At 41.1% G+C, this 25,979-nt stretch overlaps 1 protein-coding gene across 1 annotated transcript in view; it reads right to left on the bottom strand.

Annotated features, from left to right (window-relative positions):
* ATP13A3 (ATPase 13A3) overlaps positions 1-22,844 on the bottom strand; it is a 55,922-nt gene extending 33,078 nt beyond the window's left edge. Inside the window, 5 exon segments of the mRNA XM_036388871.2 lie at positions 43-213; positions 729-902; positions 2,648-2,741; positions 21,615-21,668; positions 22,797-22,844. Of these exon segments, the coding sequence (XP_036244764.1) occupies positions 43-213; positions 729-902; positions 2,648-2,741; positions 21,615-21,652 (477 nt within the window). The 5' untranslated portion in view covers positions 21,653-21,668; positions 22,797-22,844.
* Positions 22,845-25,979: the final 3,135 nt, after the last annotated feature.

The following is a 25,979-nucleotide window of genomic DNA, read 5'->3' as shown; positions in this document are numbered from 1 at the left end:
GTACTTGAGAATCAGCCACCATAGTATTGCAAGTTTACTTACAGGCAAATGTTTTCTCGAATCGTTTTTATTCTCTTCTGCAGCAGATTCAGAGAAATGAACAGCATGGCCATTTGAAACCTTGTGCATGATGGGGTTAGGATTCTGTAAAGGATTGGCTCCCAAGGAAGGCATAATGCGAACCTTTGCACAAAACCATATCTTGAATTCATCCTTAAAAAGAGGGGGGGAAATTACTTAGCTGAAAGAGCATTTGAACAGCATTTTACTACAACAGCTGTAGCAAAATCACAGAACATAGATTAGTAGAGCCCATACAGAATTACAGAACATATCTCCATGTTAATATCAGCTACCTTAGGAATAATTTTCTCTCCACAATTCTAAAAGCACATTTTTGCACTCGGGTCAGCAGTTACACCTTACTTCAGCAAATATTATCTTTCCTGAACAAGGATGGGGAAACCATGTTTCAGCTTATAGGAACAAGGTATTTGTTCTGTAAGTGCTGATGACAACACCATTGCTGTATTTGATTAAACTGCAAGACAGACGACTCGCTATGCCCACTGCAAACAGCTGTCAGCCTTCCCACACAGTCATTCCCCAGGAGCACCGTTCTGCACTGCTGTAAAGCACAGTCATGTCTACACTGCAGGCAGGGACTGCTCTACTCCAGCACCCAGAAGGAGCTGCACACAGGAGAAGCACATCCCCTGCACACTTACGGTCGTTCTCAGCAGAACCACCTGGCAGTCCTTCAGAGCAGCCCTTCTGCACGTTGCTTTCACACGCCACTGGGGCATCCAGTAGAGGAGGAGGAGAAGAAAGCCACCAGAACAGATCACTCCCACAGTAACCAGCACCAGCTTCCAGCGACACAGATCATAGCCATAGATCTCCTGCATGGCAGTAAAATAGGTAATGATGACTCTCTTAATTACTGTGCTTGGGATGCCAACATTAATTTTTCATAATGTGCAGTATTTAAAGCAAATCAAATTTCAAAGCCATTTCCTCTTTTTTCTTTTCTGGGGGAAGGAAAGATTTGGAATACTTAATACATGGTGGAGTGGAAGCAAAAAGGAACACTGTTTTGCTTAGTCAGAAATATAAACATCAATAAAAGCCTGACAGAGGCAGATCATCCACACTGTGTAAAACATTTCATTGCAAGACTGTCTCCTCTCTGCACTGCTCCCTAAGGACTGAGGCTGCAACACAACCTGCCTTAACTCTCAGTGAACAACAACATTTTTGACCATGACACAGCACAGTCAGCTGAACACTTAAGAGCAAAAGTGTGTGGCTTTGTCAAATGCTGATTTTATGACAAACCATTTGATCAGCTAGCATTCACAGTTTTGAATTACTATTGCAGGCTGAATTTTATACATTCTAAAAAAAGCCCCAAAATATATCAAACATCACTTTCTACTAGAGAATTTTGCTTAGTTTGCCTGCCATTTAAAAAGAAATGCTACTTTACAAACTCCAAGCCACACTCTAAGGTTCTGTAACTTGCACCAGTTAGAAAAATCCTTTTCCCATGAAAAAACCCCCAAGTATTCAGTATGCAAGCACCAAGTTAACTTGATGACAGCCAGGAACAGAAAATAATTTAGTGATTTACTAGACACTGTGTTATATTCCTGAGTTTCACATTACATCATTAGATTATATTTCCTGCTGTAAAAGGGTAATGAAGTTTCCCATTGAGTCCCACCCATTGTTCACACTGACATGAACTTCTTGGATTTTTTTTTCACTTTTCATTAAACAGTGTTAGAAATTGTTTAAACTCCTTTCCTAAGAAAACACTTTTAAAAAGTTTGGTTTGCCACCTTCTCTGATGACAAAAAGCAGAAGTAAAGCCTATTTTCTCCTACCCCCAAAACACTCTTCAGCAATAAAAATAGGAGAGTGAAAGATGGTGAAAGAAATCAGTGCTTCTTTTCAGGAGAAAATAAAATAATTTCCTAAAGAAAATTATTTATGTTAGTGATCAGGCCATAAGCACCTCCTGTTCTAGGGTGCATTTGCTTACTTTCTGTATTAGAGCTATTTAGTGAAGAACTACTTTTCCTAGCAGTGTGGACAAGGACAGAACAGTCACAGAAACCTATCATTTTTGGAAGCAAAAATCCCTATATATACCAAATGGACAAGAAAAATCCCTATGAACCCCAAGTGGACTAGAAATTGAAAGATTAGCTCCTAGTACTTTCCTGTCAAAGCTTCCTGCTTTGAATCACATTATGAAGCATTAACCTGTTTTAAAATACAACAAAAAATCTCCAGGATCTGGAGAGAAGAAACCCCAACTAAGCAAAGAACAACAAAATAATGGTAAAAATAAAAAAAAACCAAAACACAACTCACTTTGTTTCCATTTTCATCTGTAAAAGTGGAAATGTTAAACACCAAAATGTGTTATTTATTGGACTACTGACCTTAATAAAAACCTTTCCTATCCCAAGACTAATTTCTTAATACCAAAAAATATTGCCAATTATAATCTTATATAATTGCTATATTGATTAAACAAAGACAATCCACTTCCCAATGTAATATGCCCCCTTTAAGCAGAAAACCCTGTAAATGTGTTTCTTTCATTGTATAAAAAAAGATTAACAGAATTCATTACCATCTCATCTTCCTCTGCTTTATTGACATATTTCTTTTCTTCTTTCTCCATGTTTAGTATGATATGAAACTTCTCAACTTGAGATATGGAAGACCTTCAACAAGACAAGAATTAAAAACTGAAACAACATTAGTGATTTTACACCTAAGTTTTATTGTGTTTCAAGTTACTTTCAGTAAGCACATATATAAAACACAACACTGACAAAATGTTAATATTTATCTTCAATTTGCACTGTTACTAGTTTCTAGAAGTAACTATCCAAGGAGGTCTATAAAACTTTATGATGGAACATCAGATAAATACAAGTGAAATCCTGCATAAACACCAGGCTCTAAAAGAGGAGGAAGAAGCTTGTACCAATTTAACTCAGCTGTATTCTACATGCAGCAAGCAGTTTTTGGTACATTCTGCAAGCTTCATGATGGAAATGTAAATAAAAAAAAAAGCTTAAAAGAAGTAGGTTAGTATTACACATTTGTATCACTCTGTATGTAATAGCTCCAATCAGATGCTTTCACAAGTCAGGCTATCCTTCAAGAGGAAAGGCACAGTACCCCTGAGAGCTACACTTCTCATCTGAGCAGAATGAATAGTTGCTCAAAAATATTTAGTCCCCAGTTCATTATTTCTAAATCAAGACATGCTTTTTGGTCCATCTTTCCCCCTCTTTCCAATTCCTCTACTATTCAATTTGCATCAAAATCTCTCACAGTTGCTAATCTTGAGAAGTGCTTTGAGAACAGATTATGATCACAATTTTCATGAATAAGAAAAGACATGGAAAAAATATGGCACTGTCTACAAGATGAATGTAGTGCACACAGATCCCTACTCCAAAAGGGGAGAGCTACTAACAAAGGTTAAATACAGTGAGGCTTATCAGAATTTTCCTCATTGCATAAGCAAGAAAAATCAAAAGTACCGTGTCAAACCACCAAATTTTTGAAATTAACACTGCATCTAACCTTCATTTGGGGACCCCTGTACATGTTAATTGTATACAATTTATAATTAATGCACAGGAACAAAAAACCACCACAATTCAAATCACGATATAGCCAGTGCTCACCTGCCAAGACACAGATTAACTGCAATTCTCTGCACTGACATGGTACAGCCTTCAGTTTCATTTACTGCACATACATAAATCTCTCAGAAGACAGCACTTACTACCACAGCTTACAACCAATCCTCTAAAGTATTAAGTCACAGCACAAGCAGCTACTCTAATTGTCCTTTTTCAGGCTGTTATTATTAATAAGTACATGTTATTATTAATAAGTAATGTTAATTAGTACAATCACTACCAACTTCTCTGCCATTAAGTCCCCAACATTTTCACAAACCAGATCTCCAGACTACAGGTCAGATCCTCTCAAAGCCAGCCCCTGGATCCATGCACTTACATTCACCAGCAATGCCAGCTTCAAAGGGTCCCTGTTCCCACCTCCTGCAGCTTATCTACAGCATCACAGCCACACGTGTTTTCTGCCACCTACCATCTCCTTCCCACTTAACCCAATAAATGAAGCAGGAACCCAACAGCAAAGGTTTCTTTTGCTACCCAAAACTGGATCTCCTCAGAAATCTATTCCCACTGCTGAATAAGGTCCTAGTAGAAGCACGCACTCAAAGGAGAGAACTGCATCACAGCACAAAGCCGAGTCTCAGGTGAGAAGAAGCTCAGTTCTTCATAAATTGATACAGTTGGCATTTTGTTCTGAATGGAGAGAACTTGCCAACATTGGATTGGAACACCAGCTCACACTTTCCTTGACTTGTTAAGCTGAAAATTTTCTATTGCTATACTATATTACTGCAGATTTACTTGGAAATTAAGCCACACAAGTCATTAAAGTTCTAAACCACACTTTCATTTAAATTGCCACTTTTCTTAACTAAGGAGCTTTCTATCCTGGGAAAGATGTAGGTAACACATAGAACCAGTTAAAATCTGTCCTACATCTACACAGGACTGCTAAGAAAGCTCCTGAGGACAATCTCTGAATTAATTACATCAAACAACTTTATGTACACCATACAAATCCCATTTTCAACCAAGAAGTCATGCAGCCAGAAAATGTTCTGTGTAGACAGAATTATACTCCTAATAGAGTTCACAGGTCCAGGAAAGAATTATTAGGTTAATCATACTTGAGCTAGTTTGCTCTTTAACAAACACACACTTCCCCACTATCATGTACAGTAACATCAAAAAGGGTCCTGCAGGCAACTCTCCAACCTTGATGGACATATCAAGGAGGAACTTGATACAGGAAAGCACCAGGCAGAAAAATAAATGCAAATAGCTTCCAGATCAATGGATCTCAACTGAGATTTTCATTTGGCCAATATGTCAGCACAGAGACCTTATGGGACACCATGGCAGTGTGAGAGAGAAGTGCAATTGCCTTCATTTAGGCAATAGGAAGGAACATCAAGTTGTGGGTCTGAAGAAGTATGAAAGGAAATCTCAACACTAGCAATAATTCCTGTGATTCAGTAAGCTCTTTGAACAGCTGGGTAGAATCAGACAGGGAATACATGAGGAGAATGAGGAGGCTATTTCTGACTCACATCATTAGCTCCATCTGCATTATTTTATACAGACTCATTTACTGAACAACCTTCAACTAACACAAGTTCTCAACATGGCACATACTGCTGGTAATTTTCCATATTAAAGTCCAATTCAAATCCCTAAACTTAAAAAGCATTATAGAAATATTTTCTTCATTGATGGGTCATGAAAGTTATTCCTATTCCACAAGAAAGAACTGCACTTTCTCTCCTATCATTTCTCTTCTGGCACACCATCAGCCCAAGCATGTCACCACGAGTTCAAATGGGTAAATTCTGCGGTTTGTGTCCCACTGCCCTGCTGAAAGCTGGGATTGAACACCACCACATGGTGCTGCCTCCTTGGGTGACTTCAGGCTGCTGGGTCAGACTGAAAAAACCTTACCAGTTCAGAAGAGACTTTAGCAATCTGCATTTGAGTTTTACTTCCTTCCTTCTATAATATGATGGGGAATTAAACATTACTTTAAACCTTTAATTAAAAATTTAAATATAAACCTTGGTCTTTCCAGACCAAGTAAGAAAGTATGACATTTTATTAGTACTCAAATTGAAGTGAGGTGGAAATCTACTTGCAATAAGCAAAATGAACATGGAAATATCCAAATACAATGTGCCTCTGATGCACATTACAGGCTGTCATGCAGCCTCTCTCTGGCCCTGGAGTGAATAGCCAGAGAAATCCTCTGCCCCTTGTAACAAATTGAAAATAGCAACCTTTTAAAGAAAAAAGACTTCTAACCAATGGAAATGCTGAAAGTTACTATCACTCCACTCATAATTTTTACTTATTGCATTGCTACTGTATAGCTAAGCATATTCTAGAATCAGAATAGTAGAAAATATCAAAAAGGTCTGTAAAAGAAAAGGCGGCTTGCCACCGAGACTCAGAGAATGAAATCTCTTGCAACATTTTGTAACAATGTAGGAATAAATTTAACAAATGGTCTAGAGATCAGCTGAACAGTGTCTGAAGGCTAAGTATTTCTAAGAGCATACATCTGAGTCACAAGCTTAAACAGTAAAACTGCAACTCTGCAAAACACAGTATATAAAAATTTAGTTGAACAGCATTTCTAATTTGTAACTGTCCTGAAGAGTGTGCAGCTGTGAGCAGGACAGCAGCACCTGCAGCCTCAGACCTAAGTTGATACTTAAGTCCAAATAAGATGCTTATTTTGGAGCTAAAATAAATCAAAAATTGGATCACTAAAGAAATTACAGCAGTGTACAGAGCTTAAAACTATATGCATCCCTCACAATGAAGAAAATGCTGCACTTTTTCTCAATTACTACACCACTCCATATTTGTTCATCTATCCTGACTAAATCAGGATACCAAGCAATTGTAACAAATATTTGAAAGTAACAAACATGTGTAGCAACAGTATAATAGATGCAAGTGAAGTCATGGTGTATTTATTAAGGAAATTGTTCTAAAAACAGCAGAGCAAGTCTCCATCAGTACACCTGAAGATTCCTGCAAGCCACACTTTCAAAGGACTACGGGCTTACCTCAAGGTAGTTTTCTAACAACTGGCATAATTAGTAAACTACTTCAGTGCAAATTTTACCCTTAGAGTTTGATTTTACCCTCAGAGATTGATTTGGTGGGAAGCAAAGACAATCTTCCCCCTATTGCCTTCAACATTTGTCTGAATTCCACAATCCTTAAAAACTAAATAATACACTGTTTACTCTTCCAGTTTTTCAATATAAGTGGCAGTTTCATAGCTTCAAGAGAAAATTTTAAAAGTCTGGACAAATTACAGCTCCAAAAGAAGAAACTTTTGATATCTCCTGCAACGACAGGGCAATTTAAACCCCAAATTTCTCAGATTAAAAAACATTTTTTAAAGCTGAAGTCTTTAATAAAATCCATGTATGGACACATATAAAAATTATCAAGTTATTAATTTTGCTTATGCTCTTATCATCTGTCTGCTTAAAGTACGTGAGTAAACTTCCACATTTGTATCTTAAACGCTCCCTACTTTATTCTTTTCAGATTTTTGTAAAAAGTCCTGCAGTAACTAATAGTTTCTCTTACCAACAAGCAGTCCAGCAGCTGTCCTCTGCGCTTGCTTTTGTTACCATGAGTTAGCGACGCAGTTCTTAATAACGGAGACCCTATCTACAAGGGAAGTCCTGACAAATGAACTATTTTGTCTAAAATCTAAAAAAAGTCTCCAAGGGCTTTTCAAACTGTTATCAAAAGATTAACATATCAAAGAAAATTTGGCACTGCTTGGAATGCTTTTTTTTTTTCCTCTTCCCTCCAGAGTGGCCGAACAATTGCAAGACTGTGGCCGGGCTGGCGCGGAGGCTGCGCTTCCAGGCATCGGCCGCCCGGTCCAGCTCCTTCTATTCAAACAACAAATGCCTCCCCAGGAGCCTGCAGACACTCGCAGGGCTATGCACAAGCCCTGATACTATCTGCCCAGCTAAAAGCATCTATGCTTCTGACCAAACCCTTCCTTGTATTTACAGCGCTTGCGAGCGAAGACAACAACATTCACGTTGAGGAGCTGAAGGCAGCGGGTCAGAAATGCACACATTTCTCACTCTCAGCATTTTGCACTTTATCACACAGCATAATGAAGCAATCACACACACCAGATCAGACAACCTTTAGAGACCGAGTGCTGTACAGCTAAGAAAGTGGACTTTGTCACTACCTGAACATCACAGACACAAGGAAGTTTTCTGTACAAGGCAAGGCTCAACCAGCTCTGCTTTGGTAAGAATACAAAAGGCAAACCAAGAGATGTAGCAAGGCAGACAAAAAAAGCAAGAGACACATGAGAGGTCAAACTTCAAATTCACCTCTGTGCAAAGATTAACACAAGTAAATCTTCCTCAGCACCCTATGTAATTACTCTCAATAAATAAATCAAACAAAGTAAACTAATACAGGAAGAAAATTAACAACAAAAAAACCTGACTGACCTGTCTAGAAAACAATCAAACACAATCCCTATTCCTGACATCTGAGCTACTGTCCTAGTAAGTGACTCACCATGCTCTCCTGGGTCCAAATAGGCTACTAAAGGACTAATACTCCTCTTTCAGAACTTATTTACAACAAGTACATCTTCCACTAAGAGCCAACTTACACCTCTGTTATTAAAAAATTAAGTTTCTAAATAGCTCAATGTCATGAAAAGCCTTTCATATTTCTGAATAAAAAACATCTTGAAAGTCATCACCTTGAACTGTATCCCAACTACTTGCCAAAACACAAGGGAAAAAAAGGGAGTTTTTTGCAACTCGAAAGCCAAATAGTATTTAGTCACTCAGAAATTCAAAAATTCTGCACTTTAGAGCCATACTTTTAAAAATTTACTCCAAGAAGAAAACAACCCTACAAGGGAATAGACCTTACAAAGGCAATGTTTACCACTAGGGCTTATTCTTGTTACAGTACCATGAGATTCACACACACAGGGATAATTTACCAAAAAGTCCATTTTTTCCAAACATTATAGTGAAAGTTTTTGGGATTCATGCAATGGGCCCAAAATAGAGGTAAAAGAATTGCTACACATACACAAAACACCAGCTAATGCTCAATCTCTGCCATACCAGCAGTAATGAAATTAAAACTGAAGAAATGCTCAGACTGGAAGAGCTGTAATGGGCCAGGAAGAAGAATGAATGTATCTTCTAAGAAAATATTCCATCTGAAAATACATCTGACTTCTTAGGAAAGATGAAAACTCAGCCTGGGAGACAGTTGACCATTAGGAGAAAGTGATGGCCATTCATTTTCCTTGACGTGACGAAATAAATATTTTCCTTGATACAAGGCTGAGAAAAAAGATTATAAAATGCTTACAAGGACGTTCTTCTCAAAGCATATTTCATAATATGCTGCACATGCTAAAAATCAATCACCAAAAAACCAAATTTGGACACAATATTTCCAGCTTGCAAGGGATGGAATCAAGATTTCTGCCCACAGTGTCTTGGACATAAGTCCTGTATTTACTTTCCAGTCCTTCTCTTTTACATAAGATATCCTACTTTAGCATCTATAAAAATAATGTATTATTTCCTAAAATTTCTCCACTGGCAGCTTTTGAAACAAGACAGGCAGAATCTGCAGCCACTGAGAATGAAAGAAGGACCACTTTAATACATTTGCAATTAAAAACCTTGAAATCTATTCAAACAGGACTTTCTATACGAAAGTCCTGCTAAAATGCACCTCATGACATCTTGTCACCAGTCTGTAATCAAGATTCACTATTAGTCTCTGTGCATCCTTTAAGGAAAGAGTTTCTGAGCTGTTCTTTTTGGATTCTCAGTCTCCAAGGAGCTTCTGTACACAGGTGTGCCTGCACTCTACATTTTTGCTTCTCTGATTCTGCCTCAGTGTTGCAGGTAGCCAGGACCAGAGCCATGGTGTGTGCCAGATGGATTTTGCTACACCCTGGACTTGGAAGGATCCATGTCTGCGCAGCAGCACCATGCCAGAGACATCTCACACCACCTGGCAAGCCTGATCCCACATGAGAAAGCCTCTCTGCCTGTCCCCAAAACACAAAACCCATGCCACTCAAAGGCCTGGGGCTATCACATTTTTGTGACTTTAAAAGGTTATGACTTTTGCTTCAATATGCATTGCCATGAGCTTACACACATAATGCACTTGTAAAGCTTTCAGTATTTGAATATATCTGTATTTTTACAAGCATGTGGTTTACAAATACAAGAGATACTCAGCTTGAGAGGCAGCCTCACAGAAGAAATGCACCCTACAGAAATGGGAGCTGATGCATTTACAGCTCTCCAGTACCTTGCAGCTGAACCCTTAAATACTAACTTATCCACATAATGCACAACAGATGCTCGGGTAAGACACACAAACTAAAATAACTGAAGATCAAAAATCCTTCAACTGCATTTTGAAAGGAGTTAAGGTTATAATTTGTACTACAAACAAAGCTTAACACTTTAGTCAACTAACCAAGCTCTAACAATAAGAATGACATAATAGTTTAATGAATACATGGAAATTTTACAAGTACACGAGCTAAATTTTAACAAAGCCCTCCACTCAATACCTATTTTATCACTTCCCATCTTAGGCTTTCTGTTATAATACAAGCTTTTGTTTCTGTGTTTAGGCCTAAGGAAGACCATTGTATCCAACAATCACCAAACCAAAATTGTATTTACATTTGTAGAGTGTATTCTTTGTAAAGTATACTTTTTGCAGGCTGTAAGAGCAATTGCAATGTTTATAGTAGAGTACAGGCTACATTAAGGAAAGATAATTCTACATCTAACAATAAACTCAGTATGTCAATTCATCATGATAACGAAGTACTATAGCCAATACTACACTCAAAACTTACTTTCTAACTGGTCTTCAGATCATTATTTTCAGATCACTTAGAAATTTGTTATTAATATAGCAGCAATGAAGAAGTCGAAGATATGTTGGAAGAGAATTTAGGAAAGCTGTTGGTCATCTCAAGGACAATTAGTCAAGCATTTTACCACCTAACCTTCCCACCATCTCATTTATCTTACTTCAAGCAGCAGCTATTCACATTAATGAAAATTTTCAACTGGAAACCAAGCACCAAAACTCACAATCACCCAAAGCTTGTTTCCCACTCTCAGGCTCGCAGAAACAGAGTCTTTACCCATTTCTTTTCAGATTTCTGGATCTCTTACCTAACTGACATGAGAAAAAGAAGACCTGTCCCACAGTCAGGGAATCCAACAAAGCATGCATTTATTTTGGATGCTTATTAGTTCTTTTGTCTCTTGGAAGAGTATACCAGACATTTGGGTTAGAATTCACAGACTATGTTTTGTTTGTTCTTGGAAGAGAAAGTTAAACTGTTCCAAATATGTTGGGTAAGGCATGGCGCCATTACACCCAGCATGAGCTCTGAACAGCTGAGTACTGAGGCTGCTTCCAAAGAAATGGTTTTTTTCCTCACGTGAGGTGTGAACTTTACTCAGCCCTTCTATGTGATTAAATAACGAAGACTATTCTGGTTAGATAATGGGGATGGCAAAGATGCCCCATCCCAGCACCAAGAGACCCACAGCCATTCTAGTGGAGAACTGGGAGTCTGAAGACCCAGACCCAGCAACAATGGGTCCTTTCAAGGAAGCATTTCCCCTTAGGGGCTGTGCCAAGAGCCCAACCTTTCCTGTGTGGCTGCCGCCTTATTGTGCAATGTAGAGTATCTGCTTCCTGGGATATATTTGCTTTTGTAGTATGGATGCTCAATAAAAGGAGGCAATGACTTTTTTTCCTCTTCCTCTTAAATTCTTGGAAAATATTTTTGAGGTTAACATAAGAACATTTGAATCAAATTTCCCTTCGTCTGCAAGGAGATCATCAAGCACAACTAGACTAATCACAAGAGATGAACTTTCCTCTGAAGTTTAGACATTTAACTTTTGCTTCCTCAGAAGCACATATAGTGGCATACAGCTGTGACTACAGCAGTCACACTCATGGTAAGCAAGCAATTGGCTTTCACATCTTCCTTTCCCATCCTAATTATGACTTCACTGCTTTCAGCAAAGCATTCTCAGACAAAGCAACAGTATTTCTTCAGTTTCCTGAACTCAAAATGCAAAACTTAGATATTCTAAAGTTCAACCATGTAACTACTAAAAGTACAGAACACAAGAATATATTCCTGAATAAGACTGTACTAATTACACACCAAATTGTACTAATTTCTAAAAATGTATTCTGTAAGAAAATGTATACATTAAACCAGTGGGTTCTACTGTTTACTGAAAGCTCAATTTTTTAAACTAGTCATAATAAATTGACACAAAGTTTGAATGTACCACAGTGTATATGATACATTCACTTAACTTAGATCAGAAACACTTCAAGGAAAAAGCTCTTGTCTGCAAACTTGTCAATCAATAGAAATACTGTGCATCACAGATACTGTTAAAACTCTAAATATCATATACCAACACTAAATATTAATGTTAAAAGACTGTATAGATTCAATTTAAGATAGTGCATATGACAAATTATTTGTTTTGATCTCAAATTACAGTAACAGAAATAATTAACACAAAAATCTGAAAATGAGTTCCATCCCAAGACTGAACTGCTGTACAGGACAATTTTTTATGTACAGGAATTTATAGAACCTGACCGCTTAACTCCTGAAATTGATTAATTTACACTCAGAACTACAGCAAGATGAGGCAAGATGAAAAAATCAAGGGGGAAAAGTTGCACACTCTATTTCCATGAAAAGAAGTTTGACAAAGACAAGAAGAGAACAGACATACAGGACTGTAACATTTAACTCCCTGCCTGTAACGTAAACTCTGGCCCACATCCACCTAGCTACTATGTCCCAGTCATTCAGAACAGCCCTACAAACCCAGAAGAGCTTCAGAGATTTAGTAAACAGTTGTATTTCAGAGAAGGACTTCTACAATCCATGAAATTAAATTAACTCCCCACATCCTACTACAATACATTTCATCACTGCCTTAAATAGCTCTGTTTAAATGACACTATTCAGGGCTTCTGTGCCCCTTGGGAATGACTTCCACAGCATCAGCAGGTGGGAGACATCTCCTGTATAATGGAAACAGACTGCAAAAATCTGACAAGGGATATCCCTTCAACTGCTGCAATCTTCTCAGTCCTAATGACCATCAGCAAAGGTCTTGAATCTTACTTCTACCACAAGTAATAGCTTTTGCTTATCAGTCCATTTATAGTTAACTTTTATCCTGCACACTTACCTTAAAGGAGAAATTCTGCTTTAACGTATCTTGTCTAGAGCAACATTTTTATCTCTGTTTGAAATACCTTTTTTAGAACTCTTCTTTCTTTCCTAGCTATAAAAATTTTTATAACAGTATTAAGAGGTGTAACTGTATCCATCTTCTCCTCCCTGAGGAGGAAAGTTTCCTTAAAAGCAAGACTGAAATGCTTCGAGTAAGTGAAGTGTATCAAGGAGTGCTTTTTCCTCAAGCATTGACCTCACTAACTGAAATATCACCACTGTCTAGGCAAATATTCAGAAGTAGCCTCTTCCCAGACAGCTCTAGTCCAGATGCTCGACCCAGCTTCCCCCCTTCAGCCTTGCTTTTTCATAAATGTTAGGTGAAAACAGAGGTCAGCTTCCTAAAGTACCACTGAGGACTGCCACAATTTCACTTATACTAAATGCCCCAGTAGCTTTAACTCCATACTCTTCAGTGTATCAGTGGCATGGAAGAACAGAAAGGCTAATAGAGCAACAAAACAATGGTCCAGAAAGGTCAGATCAAATGTGCATTTCCCCTGCAGTCAAGGAGACAGCACAGAGAGAGTCACATAATGATGCTCCCCAGTGCACCATCTCCAGTCCCAGGGACTTGCAGTTCAAGAGTTTCATGAGCCAAATACCCTATCACCTTATTTATTACTAACTGGATTTTTCCTGGGGTTTTAAAAATTATTTTGTGGCACATTTTAAGCTTGCCATCATCCTGCAAAGAATTCCTGAATTCGCAGAGGATTCATTTTTCCCTTATTCTAACCCTCAATCTATTAGCTTTATGAACATGCACTCTGGATTCTCCTTGCCTACAGCATTCAGAAAAGCAAACTGCCAAACAACTACTTCATCTGAATATAAGCAAAATAATCAAAAATGTTTGAAAAAGACTGAAGCTCTGAACATACCTCCTTTCTATGGGATATTAAGAAAGGAATCAACCACGAGTTACTATGTTTTTACTATCTTTCAGGCTGATGTTATAGGTACCAAGTTCTTTTTCATAGCTGTACATAGTACCACACTTTCGAAATTGAAATACGCTAACCTAGCTAAAATCAAAATTAGTAACCAAAGAATGAGGATCTTCTCTGATAGAGGGACACACAGATATAAAACACACTCTTCAGGAATCCAGCAAAGGTAAGATGTGAGGATAGAGCAAAACACCACACAGATGATTCACCATAATATACTGCCCATCAAAGTTAGCAAACTGTCTGCATTATAGCACAATGTCTGCACTACCAAAAACTAGCCTCCAAACTAAGCGAGCTTTACAAAAGGTGAACTACTTCCATTAAGCTAGGCCAACAAAAAGTATTTTCTGAGAGTGCACACCAAAATATTCTCAACCCAATACATTCTTCTGTTGACAGTACCTCATCAACCAGCAATACTGACTTGACTACAAGGCTGCATGAGTTCTGCCACCACACCCACCAGTGGTACATACAAGTGTTATCAGATTTCAGCCACACAGACAATTCTGGCATTTAAGATACTGTTTCTTCACAGACATTTATGCCAGCAGAGGATGACAGCAAGCAGGAAACTGAGACTATACATTTGTTCCAAATGCAAGGTGCACACTGCACTAATTCAAAATATTCTGCTCTGAAACCAGAGCCAAGGACTTCTATGACCTGTTCCAGCAATGGACTTATGTGGAACAGCATCTCCATCAGAGACAGCTACTACTAAACACACCAGATAGTCACTACTGAAATGACCACAGCATAAGAACTGGGGTTACAAATGCTACCAGCACAGCAGTACCAGCTTAAGGCATAGAAGTCCTCCACAATACGTGCTCAGAATGCAATCATGCCAACAGTCTCCCTTCTTAAAAAACCTGTCTCTGGGGAAGGGATTTTGCTGGGTAATGGAAAGGGTGGCAGAAGGAAGGGTGCTATAAGAACAAATCCATCTGCACACTACTGAGTAAGGACTCTGTCAGGCTGACAAGACCCTAAGTTATTTTCCATTGTGCTCTCACCCTACAAAAGGCATGCAATTTGTGTGGTGAAATTTGTGTGTTCTTATTTTTGCCTGTTCATTACTGAAGTTATTACTGCTGGAGAAGACAAGTTCATCAACAAATGCAAATCATATTGCTATCAAAAATTAAAATTTGTAGATGAATTAAGGAAAATTAAGAAGTTAGGAGCACAAGTAGACTTTCGACCAACTTAGACTGCACAACAATGGTTTTCCAAGTGCTCCAGTTCACTCAGACACATTACATCTGCCTCTGCCCCAGACACATGCCCTTCACCACAGGTTGATCTCACCCAAGCAGTTGAAGGCCATCACAGCAGTACAACTGTAACACAGCAGAAGCTGTGTTTCATCCATACACTGCTGGCATTTAAAGTCTGGCTGTCTGAATTGGACTCAACACCATTACCCCCAACACAAGTCTTCAGTATTGCCAATATTAAGGCTCAGTAGGCTGCCTCTAGCAATAAAGCATGGCTATGACGCAGGAAAATAATGTCAGGACCCTCTCTCAAAGCACTACTTAAGGTTTTGAGGTCCTCACTAAATGGATGAATTGAAGATAGGGTTAATCTAAAGAATGCACTCTGCAAGACTGCACATTTAACAGCCCTTTTATGTTTCCATTTCAATTACCAGTTGGTCTGAAAAGAACTTTTTCCTGGCTTGTCAGATCTGGAGTACTGCTCTAGTGACAGAGGCACCACTTTCAGACAGCTGCACCCTCAGCCAAAGGCCACTCAAGCCAGTGGAACAACCCTTTGAATTCACTGGATGTTGGATCCAGCTTTCACAACTTGGTGACAACAGCAGATAATGTTAAGAACCTTCCATGCCTGTATGATAAAAATAGATCCCTGTTTGAGAAACAGAGGTAAGAAAAACTACCCCCACCCCAGAGAAAAAAATCTCTAGCCAACAGTAATAGGACTTTTCAGGAAATTAACCTGTACCCAAAAGTTAAACAGTTCAGTAAATATTACAGGGTAAAGGTAAAGTCAGGTAATGCAACTCAACTGTACAATCTCCCCACCAGAGGCCAACCATTATCCCTGTCATTGACCTTTCAGCTACTGCTATCTGCTGCTGCACTAAATGCAGCCTCCAGAAAATAAGCTCTTGCTATTGTTGATGTGAAACACCAGAGCAGATCTTAAGGGCAGAGGTCATGAGGGTAACTGTACTTTTCTTCAATGATTTGGAGACATGATATGGCAGCAAAATGCATAGGATTAATTGAAGTGTTTTCACACATTCCAGTTACATTACAAATCGATTGCTGAAATAGAAGGATGAGCTGGATCCTTTGTTTTGCCATGCAGTCTACTGCAGACAATCAAAAGCAATGATAACAGTGCATAAAACAATGATATATAAAATAGCATGGCTATACTCACAGTTGGACCTTCCACTTTGCCATGAGTCCATCCTCACATAGTGAGGATCCCTGCAGTGGCAAATATAGCACAGTATGGGAACTGCAAACAGATCCTCAAAGCCAAAGGTGGACCTTTTAACTATGGATGACAAACATCATAAAATTATCACCTGAAGACAAAGCAGTAATCTGAAAGCTACCAAGACTACTAAAATGAATGTAAATTCATCAGTGCTCTGCTAGGTTTAACTCACACAGACATTGCTAACATGCAGTACCTCCACCATGGAGGTTTAGAACACCCTGACAGCACAAGAAACCTCACTCCATTCACAGGAGTGAGCACCCAAGGGAAGAAAGTAATCCCAAACACTGTATATTTCCAAACCAATACAAGCACCACAGCTCTAACCATCTGAACTTGTACAAGATCTACACCCACATGATATGACCAAGAGATTGACAAAAAGAATCCTGTCTATTTCTCCCTCACTGGCTCAAACACAACATCAACTAAAACTAGAATCTTACAAAGTGGGACATTTTGTAAAGGGACATTAATTGTGAGTTTAGTCTATTCTCCAACCTAAACCATATACCACTCCTTCTAAACACACAAACTTGTTCTTCATGGCCACAAGTAAAGACTTCTTAAAGTTCTACGTTAACTGTGATAAATGCTGAAAACTTAATTGGTGTTTTCTGTGACAAAAGTTAATCCCACTTCAATGTGCCCATCATGGCCACTGAAAATAGCATTCCCTTCTTACAAATCTTTTAAATACTTGAAATCTCTTACATTCCCCCTAAACTCCTCATCTCTTGCCAAAATAACTTGGATTTTCTTCCACATTTATGAAGTTGTTTCCTCGAACTCTGATTACTCTCATTTCTCTACTCTGAACTCCTTCCAAGTGGTCCAAATTCTTCTTGAATCTTGGCACCCAAAACTGATGCTGTCTGCACAGACTGTACATCAACAGCAAATAAAGCCAATGGATTCAAACTTTACGTCTCTCAGACAATACTTCTGTTTGAACATCCCAGTAAGATATTTGCCTTTTCTGCAAAACAGCATGACACTGACTCATGTTCAACTTGTGATCCAGTACACCCCCAGGTCCTTTTTCTAGTAGCTAACCAGTTAATCTTCACCCTGCATTTCAACAGCTGGCAATTCCTGCCTAAGTGCAGTACCTGCATTTGAACAACTGAATGTTGTGTGATTTTTTCAGGTTATTTTGAACTCTCATCATGTCCTACAACACAGTCCCTGTGAATTTAATAAGCACATTTAATCAGCCAGCTGACTAATATTTTCATTAAAGGCCAGGACCCAGGACAGAATCCTTCAACATAACTTCTCATTTTAACACCAAATTGCTAATTACAGTTCTTCAGATAGGATCATCTACCCCCAGATCATGCCTCCATTTACTTATGAGGCCATTAAAATGAGGAACAACCTTTTTAAATCAATCAATTCAGGAGACTAAACCTCCACTGCTTCTGCTATAGCCACCGAGCCTTCTGCTCTGCAGTAAAAAGTATCAAGACTTCAGACACAATTACTTTTCCCACAAATCAGTTCATGCTGCTGTATCTTCCAAGCACTTGAAAACAGAATGTTTGCTCATTAATCTCAACTGATGGAAATAACTGGGACAAACTGAACTGTCAGGCTGTAACTCATCTTCCTCAGCTCTTCTCCTTTGTAACTGTCTGAAGACTCATCCTGTGCCAACCTTCTAGTACTTCTGAGTAGTTCCAGATAATATTTTTGAGCAGTTTTAAGAATTGTACAGTGAAACTTATCAGGGCCAGTTGACACAGAAACATCTAGTGGAAGTATGCTGTAGTGTAAAATATTACCTTGTCACAAATATTCACAAGATTTGGCACCTGCATGACACTATGTGAAAGACAAGCAAAATAGGCACTAAACCCTTCAGATGTTCTGCACCTCCTGCAGACTGTGCTCTCCCCACCAAATCAAGTGAGCATTTCCCAATCTTACTAAGATACTTTTACAGGTAGCTTGAGACTTTTACGTCTCTTGCTACTTGCCATTCCATTTGCACTGTCAGCCTTTGTGATATCTGCCCCTACCTGTCTTTTTCACATGTTCTTCACAATGTGAGTCAATTTCACATTCTATATATATTTTCTTCTTGCATCCCAAGCCAGTTAAGCTGCTCTTACTCCTGTTTCTCAAAACCCTTCTCATTACACTGTTCTCTTATCCTTTAAAAGAATCAGCTGTGATTTCACAGCCATTGCCATTTATCACCTTTCATTTTGACATCTTCTAGCTAGAATAAAACCTGAAGGAGCTGCCATTTTTGTTACTGCATGTAGCCTCTAAACTGAAAATATCACTGCCATCTAACTTTGCTAAAGGTCAAAAAAAGAGAGTTGTGTATTTTGATTTTGAAGGATGATCTTTTAGTCTTAAATGCCACATAAAAAATCTCAAGCCAACTAAAAAGTAATGGACTTGCCACTAGTTCTACTACCACATTCAAAGAGCTGTTTTAAGATGAACAATGCAATAACACAATTCTAATAAAGTAGAACTATTTAAAAAAGGGCTAAATTCTTTCAAATGAAAAACACACAATGAAAAAATGAAAATCCCAACCCCTGCACAGCACTCCATGTAGATGGTGCAGAAATGATACATTTTAGAAAAGGAGCTGCAAGACACAGAACTTCAGCTTTCTGTGCAGATCACATCCATAGCTCCTGAACAGAAATTGTGAACACCCATCCTTTTTATTTAAGCCTGCTTTTCAGCTACCAAAAATTAAAGTTTACAGTCTTATTTCAATCAGGAATAAAGGTGTCAGACTTGGAGCTATAATACAGCTACAGTTTACTACAAAATGAACTTTTGTTCTCTGCTCTGCAGATTATTTAACAAAGGAAGCAGCTTTTTTATGAATGAAAACTATTTTTAGCTCATTGTGTAACAGTGAAAGGGAAACATTTTAGCATTACTGTTATTTAAAACACTTTTTTCAATGTTTTCTTGTAAAATTAGGATTTTTGAACTAGGATTTGTCTTGTATGAACTTTCTCATGCTAATCGAAACCATATCCAAGCACTAGTCAGAACATTGGGAGGTTTTTCACCACTGAAAGCCCACAAAAACTACTCATCTGCACAACAACACCACTCCAGACCCAAAGCAGGTTTGACCATAGCACATGCCATGCTGTGGAGACCAGTAATCCCTGCCCAAAAAAACCTGCACTTAAAGACAAGCTCTGTTCTCCAAGGCAATTCTTGCAGACATTCAAGAGATGAGCCTGAACAGGAATGCCAGAACACTTATGTTCACATTACATTGATAAGGTTTGGGCACTGAGTAAATTAAATCTAAGGAAACCCCTTTTTTCTAATTTCCAGAACTCAAGAGTTTTAGAAGATTTAACTAAAGGACTTTGTTTCACAAGGCAATAAAGGAATGACACATCTTCTCTCCGTGCCAGCTACCATCAGGTTCTGTCCTGGGGTGACTTTATGATGCTGGCATCCATCCTCTGTCTACCACACAGAGGGTAAATAAGGAAGGTGTTACAACCATGCTCCCTGCTCTGCAGTTGAAGATGCCTGAGCACAGCACTCAATAGAAACATTTATCACAACAGAAGTAATAATTTCTACACCAGACCTGGGACAAGCTAAGTCCAAGTAATCCCCTGCTGCAGATTTCTGTTGTTTACAGAAATAAAGCAAATGTTATCTGAATGTTTCCAGGAAAACAAGGGTGCAATGGTCAAAAAGCTTGATGAAAACCTGACCTTTCCATGTCAGCTCCCAGCTCTAGTACAGATTTCCTCTATGACCTGGACACTCCACTTGGACCTGGCTTTAACAATATAAAGGTATTTTACTTCCACAGAATAAATGGAATTTGTCTTCATCCCACAGAAAATCAGTGTCCTGTTGGCTGTTTTATACTCCACACAGAAAACAATAGGACAGTCCTCAAGGCAAATGAGAAAATATAATCTTAGGGTTCCATGTCAATACAGAAATATTTCCTTCTTTTTAAATAATTGATTAGGAACACAGCAAAACAGCTTGTCTGATGTGCCATGCCTGTCACATGGCAGAGGAGCAGAAGAGGACTGAATCACAAAGTTTCTCAATCACTCAGACCTCATGATGCAACTTCCCTTCCTGCTAGGCAGCCCCCAGGCTCCCTTGGAGGCACTGCAGCTTCCTGACCAGGCAGCTGGGACCTCTCCAGTTAGGGATGAATTAGTGCCTACCAATGCCATGAGGTCCTCCACAGACTAGCAACAAATGAAAAACAAATACAGGAACAGATGCCTGATCCTAGAAGACAACTAACAAAAAATTAAGTGGGGAGAGCAAAACAAGCTCAAAGTCTAGACAGCACTACAGGAAGACAGAAACAGAGCTTGGAACAGCCCCACTGCTCCCGGGAGCTATTTGGGAAAGCAGCAACTGCTGCCCAGCAGCTCTGCTGGAGTCTGCAGAACTGCTCAGACCCCCTTCACTGCTTGCACCTCCTTGTGTCACAGACAGTCAGCCTTGGCCAAAACCAGTTAACAAAAAGATCTCTCTTGCTCATTTTCTGAAGCACTTTAAAAACTGATAACCTTGGAGCATATCAGTTTTTCACAGCTGACCTAGGTGTTCACCCTGGAACACTCCATGTAGCCAGAAGCCAGTGTTCTTTCCCACAGGTGACTACACCAACAAGAGATGGCATTTTTGTTTCACTACATCATGTTAATGATATGCTTCTTAAAAGTCAGGAGGGTTAGATCAGTACCAATCAATTTCCAACTCAATTGTACAGTTCAAAGTTTACACAGCATATTTTCTTTAAACTTTGTGAAACTGTACTTTTAATTAACCAGAAAATGCAGCTAACAAGAGCAGCAGTATGCAGCCATCAGTGTCATGCCAAATACCAGGACAAACATTTCTTCAGTATAGGTGTAATAAAGATACATTGCTGTCACTCATGACACTGATACAGGGACATTAAGTTTATGAGGACCACACTTACAGAGTAAGGACCACAACAGAGTAAATTTAAATAATGCCAAAAAAAACTGTTTCTCACAAGATCAAGAAAATCAATATTCTACAGGATGTAATGGTGTTGTACAAAATGTTAAGAAAGGGTAAAAGTAGGAATTCTTTCAAACATGATGGAACTGATGGCTGAAAAATATTGCTAACCTGTCTGAAGAGCCAGTGTGCGGACAAATCTCATACATACAACAGCTGAGTCACCTACAACAAAAAAAAAAAAAAGAGAGTAATGAATAGGCTAAATGAAACATAATCTTGATTGCCCCTGCTAACACCATACAATTGCAGTGAGTGCAAACTGCAAAGAAAACACATTAACGAATTCTATCTCAGCAACCTCAGAGGAGGAAGCAGCCAGCCAGTGTGGCCAGAAAACCATCAGCACTCATGTTAGAACAGTTGAGAGTTAACATCTCCCACTGCTGGAGGCTATGCTATCTCAGCTTCCTGAAGGGCTCCAAAAGTCTCTTCCAACTACAGCACCTGAAGGGATACACTGATCCCAGCAGGCGAGCCAGAGCCTGATGGCAGCAGCAAGCTTTCAGAGCCAGTACTGTCGATACTCAAGTTTATCTTCACCTTCAGTATCAATGCTGTGAAGGTTCTCAGTGTTTAATTCACCTAGCAGCTGTTTATCCCTGCACAGGCATAAACAGGCCTCCCCTTAGGGATGACGCAGTGGCTGTCAGAGGTGCTCGCAGTGCGAGATCCCCGGCTCCATGGCTCAGCTGAGGGAAACGTGCTCTGGAACCTTTGTCAGCAGCAGCAGCAGCAGCAGCATGCACTGACTCATGTGCTGAAAAAAGGATGAGACGCACTGAGTCCTCATCTCGGGCTGCGAAAGTTTCTCTTTGGCACACGACCAGCAGCACTCGCCACCGACCCCGCCACTGCAGAACACGCTGACGTGTGCCCCGGCGGCGGAACGCGCGCTCTGCGGGAACCAGGGCCGCCGGCAGAACCGCGGGCCGGGCTGAGAGGGCAGAGGGAGCGGCACGGGAGGGCTGCCCGAGGGGCCCCGACAGCCCGGGCTGGCCCCTGGACAAGGCGGGGGGCGGCCCGGCCTCCGGGCCGGCGCCGCACGTGTCCGGACACCGGCGACCGCCACACGCCGGGCACCGCGCTCCCGGCCACGCGCGCCCCGGCCCCGGGCCCCGCTCCACGGCACCGGCCCCGCCACAACCCCCGCGCCCGCGCCGGGCCGCCCCGCGGGGGTTGCCGCGGGCGGAACAGCGGCCGGCGCGGCTGAAGGGCGCTGCGGGCGGCCGTGCCGCGCCCGGCGCGGCGGAGATTGCGGGCGCCACTGGAGGCCCGCGGACCCTCCCTCACCTGCCGGGCCGGGCCGTGCCGTGCCGTGCCGTGCCGTGCCGTGCCGTGCCGTGCCCGCGGTCCCACGGCCCCACTCACCGGCGGCCTCAGCGCAGCCCCATCGCCGGCGGGGCGGGCGCGGGACCGGCGCGGGACCGGCGCTCCCCCCCCCACCCCGCCCGCCGCGCGCGGCTGCCTCGCGAGGCGCGAGCGGATCGGCCGCCAACCGGCTGCACGCGCCGGCCGCGCTGAGCGGGGCGGGACGGGGCGGGCGCGGAAGTGACGGCGGCGCGGCACGCGCCAGCGCCGCTCGGCGCCGGAAGAGAGGGTGCCGCGCGGGGCCGGGGGGCGGGGCCGGAGGGGGCGGGGCTTCGGTGAGAGGGGCGGGGCAAGGGGCGGGGCAAGGGAGCACGTGGGCAGACGGGTGGGGGGACACGGATGTGGGAGGACATGGATGTGGGAGGACATGGATATGGGGGGACATGGATATAGGGGGACATGGCTGTGCAGGGCTCTGTGGGGCAGGACAAGGGGTCCCCTTGGGACAGGGGTGGCAGTGAGGGCTGGTGCTGCCCCTAAAACCTAGACAGCAAACGTCTCCATGGACCTCCTCTCAGGTCCAGTTCTGCCAGTTACCCTCCAGTATCCTCATCCATTGTCACAGGACAGGGAATAACGCCAGGCCAAGAGCTTTATGGCTGCTGTTGGGGGATTTGGCTCCATCCAGCACTGGTGAACACTGACAGGCACCAGTTGAGCAGCTCTGCACATCCCACTCAGTGTGACCACGGGGTATGTTAGGCAGAGGTGACAGAGGGTGGGGATCACCTCAGGGAAATCCCTGTAAGGCATGAGTGACCACTGAGGGGCTCCATCACAGACCCCAGCTCAGGTGCTGGACACAAGCCCAGCCCCACAGTGGGGTCACTCACTCAGCTCTTCCCCTCAGCCTGACAGAAGGGATCAGGGATCTTTCCCATTGTCCTATCTACACCTGCTTTTAATAACCCATCCCTGCTTCTGTCAACTGCTCAATTTTGAAGAGCACTGCAAACCATTTAGAGGATTTGTAAGCCACAACAGGATCTATGTTTATTTTCACATACTATTTTTTCCAGTAGTTCTTCTCCATTGCAGATGAAGGGAGCCATTGACTGTTAATCTCATTGCATGCAACCCCAGCAGTGACTGAACAGGGGTTACATCCATCTGGCAGAACATCACATCACCCCAGCACCACTCTGGCCTTCCTGGCAGCTCCAGTGACCCCACAGCTCTGGGGTGAGCATGGGAATCCAGCAGGAAATTCTGACAGTGATAGAAAGAAAAGCACACTTTTTTGTTGGCCCGGGTGAGTTGATTCACTCATGTGACCACTGTTTAAGGGAATAAGAGGAAAACAAAATGAGAAAACTGCCCCTTCTGGCAGCCACCCACACAAAACGCTGAGCTGCTCTGACTGATGGACGCCTTCCTCTACTTGAAAAAACCCCAAAAGCATCTATTTTCTGTTAATGTGCTAACTCTGCTGTCACAGTTTGATTCTCTGTTGACTGCACACCTCACCACTCCTGCCAAGGCTGGTGTCAGCCTGGCCAAGCTTCTGTCCCTGCTCACCCGGGACACACCAGTTACTGGGTTTTGTGTAATGACTCAGCAGTTACTTCCCCTGGTTCTCTGGAAATTCAGTGATACAGTATTTACTGAGAAATCAGTACTAAGAGTTTCTGATCTTCTCAGGCAATTCTTAAAATACTTTTGCATGAAAGTTTTTAACATGGGTATAAACCAGTGGTTTTCATTCACTCTGGTTACATGTGAAAGACCATGTGAAATACCTCCAATATGGTCACACTAATCTGTCAATTTTTTAAACAAAGAACTGAAAAATTACTGAGTAATTTGGGGATTTTTTCATTGAATTGCAATTTTTGTTGTCCAACATCCAACCTAAATCACTGCTAGAATTTTATTTGTGCCTCAAGGAAATGCACTGGTGATCAATGGTATTGGCCAACTGGCTTTCCCTAGCTAGTTACCCTTTTTGCAAACTGCTAAACTACCCATTGCTATCAGCTTGCAAAATACCCATCTATATATGTCTTTATTGTTGCCTAGTCTTCCCTTTTGAGCAAGATGTTTTGTTTTAAAACCAGAAAAGCCTCCTTTGATGCCACTGAAATGGTGCACATTTGAGTCACCTAACAACACATTGATGAAGGACTCCCCCAGGTCCATCTGGATCACACTGAGGTATTTCCTCAGGCTCACTTTTTCTCATAACCTCTTTTAGCCTTGCAAACTTGCTAGCAGAGTCATAGGATTGTGGGGAGACTAAAGTGGGTACCCTTCTGCCTGGGTGTTGGAAAAACAGAGGTAAAACACATTAGTACAAATAGCTTTCTAGGTCATGCAGACCTAGAAACTGCTATGATGAGGAGAAGCCAAGGAGATTTTTTTTTTTTTTTGGATGAAGTACTGACTGGTAAAAAGAGCCTATCATATGACTCAGAGGAAAAATATTATGAAATTATTAGTGCTATTAAACAGAAGCTCTTACTCTATCATTCCCTATTAGTAAAAGGAGTTAAAAGGTTTGCTTTGAGATATACATTTCTATGTTCTTCATGAAAATTCCTTTAGTAATTTTCAATTAAAGATTAATTCCTCATCACATTTTTCAATGCATTGTATATTCTAATGTATTATCTTTATCCCCATTAGAAGGTTTCCCTTAACACCTAATTGCTTTTCTTTTTCAGTCACTGGCAAATTTGAACTCGTTTATTGCTTCACAAACCTCAAACCATGCAAGCTTTTATTAACTCAGAGATTAATTTTGTGGTTGGCACACTCCCTGCTTTCCAGCTCTCTTGGCATTGCTCTGGTTTGTACTGCTGGAAGTGCCTGGCAACCTCAGCTCTCCTGCAGCATTCCTGGCTGCAGCTTCCCTAGGGAAGAGAGGGCTCACAGGGCATCACAAGTTATTTCCAGGCAGAAATCACAGCATTCAGTGCTTTTAAAACATCAGGTGTTTAACCTGGTAGAAAAAATAAAGTAAATTACAAGAGAAATTACAAGAAAAACAACAATTTTTCTCCATTCTGTTCACCTTTGAGGGATTGGTTAGCAGGAGGAAATGAGCCAGAGAATACAATCCAACATTGTCAGTGCTTCTGGAAATGTTATGGGCATTCACGGACA

This window comes from Molothrus ater, chromosome 10 (genome assembly GCF_012460135.2).
Source record: "Molothrus ater isolate BHLD 08-10-18 breed brown headed cowbird chromosome 10, BPBGC_Mater_1.1, whole genome shotgun sequence".
Lineage (NCBI taxonomy): Eukaryota > Metazoa > Chordata > Aves > Passeriformes > Icteridae > Molothrus > Molothrus ater.
Note: the sequence above shows the minus strand (reverse complement) of the source record. Positions and strands in the feature narration are given on the sequence as shown.